Source organism: Hipposideros armiger, unplaced genomic scaffold, assembly GCF_001890085.2.
Source record: "Hipposideros armiger isolate ML-2016 unplaced genomic scaffold, ASM189008v1 scaffold_619, whole genome shotgun sequence".
Classification (NCBI taxonomy): Eukaryota; Metazoa; Chordata; class Mammalia; order Chiroptera; family Hipposideridae; genus Hipposideros; species Hipposideros armiger.
In genome coordinates this window covers 537,059-543,136 of record NW_017731969.1, presented here as the reverse complement: position 1 = coordinate 543,136, position 6,078 = coordinate 537,059, and the positions used below count along the sequence as shown (strand labels likewise).

Below are 6,078 nucleotides of genomic sequence, written 5' to 3'. Positions count from 1 at the left end.
GCTTCACTGGCCCATGTTGGTATTATCATTGCGCTCTTCCCGGGTGAGGCAAATGGGTCGCTGGCCACTGAACGGTCGCTCACAGCGGCTCTTGGCACCTCACGCCGGCCGGTGGTACCTCACGCCGGCCGGTGACCGCTCACGCCAGCTGCCAGCCACTCACGGTAGCTTTACGGCAGCCCACTGCAGCTTCACTGCAGCCTACGCTGTCGCCGGCAACTCATAGTAGCCCAGCTCCAGGTCGAGCTGTTGTTCACCGTCTTAGCTGTAGAGAGCGCAGCATCACTGGCCCTCATGTGGGATCCGAACCGGCGGCCCTGCTGCTCAGAGCCGGCGTCCCAAGCCAACTCTTAACCAATGCACCACTCAGCCGGCCCCCCAGTCTGTTTTTTTTATTGTGATATTTGATACACAAAAATCATGCGACATCATTGCAAGTTATGGAATATAATGATAAAGCACTATCCCACTTAAAAACCAACACATTTCCAATACTGTTGTACCAATCTTACGCTCCTTCTCTATTTTCCCCAGGGCTGCTGGTACATATGTGGATTTAGTAATATGGGACCTGAAAGGGGTAGATATGGCTCTGCTTGGCATAGTGTTTTATCATGTGTTTGTAAATCTAAAAAAATGGTATAAAACATACTATGTGATGTTGTAGGTATAAATTAAGAAGGATGTAGCTAACCAGGTACCCATCACCCAGTTTAAAGCATTAAAGCATTACCAGTGTGGTCAAGGCCCCCGTTCTGTCCCTCTTCAACATAAGTAATCACTGTTCTTAGTCGTGGTTCTCATTCCCGTGCATTTCTTTTTACTACATATGTATGCATTTCCCAGCAATATAGAATTGTTTGATGTGCTTTTTAACTTCTTAAAAACTAGTTTCATGATCTGTGTATGCTGCCACCTGCTTTTTACGAGCAGCATTATTTTTGTGAGGCCATCTGTGCTTTTAGTTCTAGGGCTTCACTGTCCGTTATGGTAGCCACTAGCCACATGCGGCTATTTAAATTAAAATTAATTAAAATGAAATAAAAAATTCAGTTCTTCAGCCTCACTAACCACATTTCAAATGCTCAGTAACCACATGTGGCTATTGGCATTCGTATTGCAAAGCACAGACAGAGGACGTTTCCATCACAGCAGGTTCCCTTGGACAGCACTGCAGGACGTTCTTTGTTTTGGCTGTAGCCTATTTGTTGTGTGAATACATCACTGTTTATTCTGCCATTGATGGACATTTAGGTGTGTAAGTTTTTGCTGTTACAAATTGGGCTGCAGTCAGTTTTTGTGTGTGTGTGTATAGCTCATCTCCCTGGGCAAATGAATGATTTCTCTAGGGTAGATAGACACTCAGGAGGAAACTCGGGGTTTGTGCCTCTTCACCTTCACCAGACCCTGCAGCTAAATTATCCTCAAGTAGTTGTATCCATTTACGTTTCTGAGCCAGCGGTGTGTGACAGTAACATGCGCTAACTTCATTCAGGGTCTTTGCCACTCTGCTGAGTGTGACAACTGTCTCCGATTGTGGTTGTCATTGGTTAGAGTGCTTTTGAAAACTATAGTCTCCCATGAGTAGGTGTGGAAATTAGACCTAGAAATCTGTAGTTTTGAAAGTTGTTTCGATTCTGATTTACATTTAACTTTACAGCCAGAACTGTATCACTTGTTATCGATGTTTAGCCTGATTGAAAAAGGAACCTATTCACAATTCCAAATATGGAAAATGGAATAAGTTGAGCAAGTGTGAACCCTGCTCCTCAATAATGACGAACATTCTTTTTGGTATTCTTTCAATGAATATGCATGAGAAAATTGGAGTGCGTATTCTATTAATGTATGTGGGTACGTATAAGACATATATAATGACCTAATGTATATGATCTATGTGTAATGTGTATGTGTTATCGTTTGCTTTTTTTTTTCCAATATGTTTTCATAAGCACTCCCCAGATTTTATATCTACTTTTGGAGAACATGGTTTTAAACGGCTGTGTAGATTTCCCCTTTATGCCGTGCCGTAGTCTATCGAACCGGTCTCCTGTTGCATTGAGGTGATTGCAGTCTCCCACTCTTCTAAATGGCTCAGCACAACCCCATAATTTGATGGTTGATAGACTGTGTGGAGAATTCATCTTTTATATTTACTGTTGGGCTTTTTGGCAAATAAAAAGCAGGTTGGATCCTATCAGCTCATGGGTTTATTGAAAATCTAGTCTATTCAGCGCTGTACTTTTCACTGTGGTCTCTGCCTCAGAAAGCTTTGAGAAAAGGAGATCAGTTAAAGGTGTAAGAGGGCTTGTTATTAGTTTTAACTAGACTGTCAGATTGAAATCCTTAAGGCTCAAAATCTCAGGGGAGGAATGGATAGTGGAAGGGAGTGTTAGGTATTCTAGATAGAGGGATCCCTGAGCTAAGGGCGTGGAGAAGTAGGAGGGGTGAGTGAGGTGTGAAGGTTACCTGTTTTAGTGTGTTCATTCAGGTAGATGGTGGATGCTACTTCTTGACAGACACTGTGCTAGGTGCTTCATCTGAGAGACCCTTCATTCCCTGAAAGCACTGTTGTTGAGGTGGGTAAGGTGAGCACTTTTTACAGATTAGATGACTTGGTTAAGTGTTGTTTTATTTTTCATTGTTATAAGCAACGATAGTAGACTTTGGGTAGTTTGAACAACAACAACAAAAAAAGGACGTTAATTAGAGGCACAAGAAATGTTGAGTAACTACTATGATCTGAGAAGGGTAAAGACCAGGCAGCTGGGGAGCCTCAGAGGCAGTAGGAATTTGGCCTTTCTCTTTAGAGCCCTACCATTAATATGTCTCTGTTTCCAGCTTTCAAATCTGAACTCCCAGGAGAGAGAATCTGGTCAGGCTCGGCCATGGGTCCTCCTGTGTATCTCACCTGTAGCTGGAGGGCTGGTACATATTACAGATGGGGCCACTGCGGGCCTCCTCCCCAAGTACTGGGGAACTTCCCTAATAGTTGTTGCCACAGAGAGGCCTTAGAGGTAGTAAGTTCATTTGCCTAAGATTACAAGTTAGTGGCAAAACAAGGAATTGTTCTGCCCTTAGATTTGGGGAAGAAGAGGGGGCTTTTTTTTCTCCTTGGCCCCCCAGTGTTCTGGAAGTTCCCACTCTTTCCTTCTTCCAGCTGTTCCCCCTCAGAGGATCAAGGAGATCCTGTGAGCCCATAGCCTTGGAGCCCATAGCCTTCCCCCGCCCAGTTCTAGACCACGTTCTGGGTACCTCGGACCCCAGAATCTCCTTCCCAGAAAACCCAGGCTTCCTTCCCAGGCTTCTGTGGGCTTCTTCCCTGATCTGCTTCTGGAGTGCAGACCTCACCACAATGTCTGCATGGCTAGGCCTGGGGGTGGATGTTTTGGTAGGAGAGTATGGGTTGTGGGGGCACACTCAAGTGCAGAGCCTCTTGCATTGTGGGACAGAGAAGGGCAAAGGGGTGGGGGCAGCTCTCCCAGTGCACCTTGTTCTGGCGCGGAACTCCCAAAGAGTGTGAGAATTCCAAATTTGAACGTGGTCTTCCGGGTAGTTGTGGAGAAGGTCTATTTGTCAAGGCAGAAGAATACAATATCTTTTATTTAATAGCTTGTTAATGTGATTTATAACTAAATTCGTTGACATGGTCTATGGGTTTTCATTTGTACTCTAGCCCCAGGCCCTGAAAGTGTTAGAGGCGGGCCTGCCTGGGACTGAGACTCTAAAACACAACTTTTCCCCCTCGTTCATCATTAGTGGCCTAATGAATCAGGGGATTCTTAGCATTGCTCTCAGCCAGGCAAACTACAAAAACTCTGAATTACGGTCTGGATAGTTTTTCAAACCTGATAACACTTTGTTTCCACGTTGTGATGGCATTCCCAGACCGTACTGCTGATGGGTCGATCTGTGTTGTAAGACTTGGTAAGAAGGGTCTGGCAGTCTGTATCAGGCACTAAATGTCACTAGGCTGACTACAGGACTTATCTTTTGAGGTCAAACAGATCCATTGACCAAAAGGTTTGAGGGCAGTACAAACATCTTATATGCCAGCTTTTACAATGGATCCAAACCCCCAAGGAGTGATTCTGAGAAGGCAGAAAGCCACCTTAAAAACCATGACTGTTTTACTGTTTTATCTTCTCTAGCAATTTGAACTTTCATCTATCAAATCCATTTTGGTCTTTAGCAAGCTGTGTAAACTGCCTGGTAGCTGATAGGTCCTGGTTCACTAAACCTCCTAAATTATACTGTTCTCTCTCTCTCTCTCTCTCTCTCTCTCTCTCTCTCTCTCGCGCTCTCTCTCTCTCTCTCTCTCTCTCTCTCGCTCTCGCTCTCGCTCTCGCTCTCGCTCTCGCTCTCGCTCTCTCTTCCCCCTCCCCTCCCTCTCTGTCCCTCTCCCTCTCCCTCTCTCCCCCTCCCTTCCTCTCTCTCTAATTTCTGGGGATGATGGATGATGGGGTGTTTGGTGTGTGTGTGGAGAGAAAGAAGAAAGACACATACTTCTGTAAGTTTGAAATTATTTATATACTCACACACACCCATCTTAAACTCAGTAAAAGTAGCTAGTTCTGAGAACCATTTCTTTCTGAACTCTTTGAGAGTAGCGTGCCAACACAATGGCCCATCCATCACTCCCAAATATTTCAGTCTATATTTTCTCAAACAGGCATCCTCCCATCACCACTGACCAGCCATCAAAATCAGGAAATGCACCTGGTTTCATCACTGTCACCTAATCCTTAGACCCCATTCAAGTGTCACCAGTTGTTCCAGTCATGTCCTTAGTGGCAAAAGGATCCAGTGGAGAATCGTGCGTGGACCTAGGTTTTCATGGAGATTACACAAGCCAGTTATTTTGTAAAATGCCCCTTAGTTTGGGTTTGTCTGATGTTCTCTCATGATTAGATTCTAGCTACACATTTTGGCAAAAAGACCGCAGCAGGGATCTTCTCATCATATCCTGTAGACTGGCCCCTTTACTGGTAATGTTAACTTTCATCATTTGAGTAAGGTTATGTCTGCTAGGCTTCTTTGAATACAATTCCTGTTTTCCCTGTGTGAATAATAATGTATTTTGTGGAGAGGTATTTTGAATATGTAAATATCCCATTCCTCATCAAAATTTATTAGTTAATTTTGGGCCTGTGGCCTAATGGATTCTAGTTTATTTAAAATGTTGTGATCAATTATTTCTTTTTATCCTCAAATTGTTCCACATTTGACCAGTGGGCGTTCCTTTAAGCTGGCTCCTGATACCTCTTCTCCATCATTCTTGAGCACTTCTATGTTTCATGCACAAGAAGATGTTCCAGACTCCTCTGTACTCTTCCTGTCCCAGCTTTGAAATGAGCCATTTTTCCAAGGAGAATGTTTCTCTTAGAAACATTAGAATAGAATGGTGATTAGAAACCAAGATCTGGGTCTTCAGGGTTTTCATTGCTCCCAGAGTATCGTTGCTTTTAGACTTTCTCAGTGGACATAGCTAGTTAATATTTGTATGTGTACACACACACACACACACACACACACACACACACCAGCAATTGTGTGTGTGTGTGTGTGTGTGTGTGTATCGACCAATAACCACAGGCTTCATTCTAGGTTTTTCTCTTTCCATATTCTAATTCTCTTCTCTGACAGGAGAAACCTGGCACCCCAGATTCTCAGTATATTTACTTGCTGCATCAAGTCCCTGGAAGTAATCAGCCTCCTGCTGCTGCCCCTGGGGATGCCCTTCCTACCCTGCTCTGAGCTGTGGCCTCCAGCCAGGCCAACCAGCCCCTCCACACACAACCCCTTCCCTAGCAAATGGCTTTTGGACTGATTCTTCAGGAAAGGGAAAGGGAAACCATTTTCTTATTCATATTTAGTTATTTATATTTTAAAATAAAAATACACCATGGCATTTTCCAAGATAATCTGATTTGTCTTAATAGGTTTCAGCCATACTTCCTACCACAGGACTTTTGCAAATGCCATTTCCATAGTAGCCTGGAGCTTTCATTCCACCCCACCCCCATCCCCACCTCCACCTCTTGCTTATTCTTTTTTTTTTTTTTTTTTTTTTTATTT

General features: G+C 43.9%; 1 protein-coding gene across 1 annotated transcript in view; it reads left to right on the top strand.

Moving 5' to 3' along the window:
• Window positions 1-6,078, top strand: part of SAE1 (SUMO1 activating enzyme subunit 1) — a 74,004-nt gene that overhangs the window by 32,971 nt on the left and 34,955 nt on the right. The window contains exon 7 of the mRNA XM_019625240.1: window positions 2,580-2,588. Within this exon, the coding sequence (XP_019480785.1) occupies window positions 2,580-2,588 (9 nt within the window). The remainder of the gene's footprint in view (window positions 1-2,579; window positions 2,589-6,078) is intronic.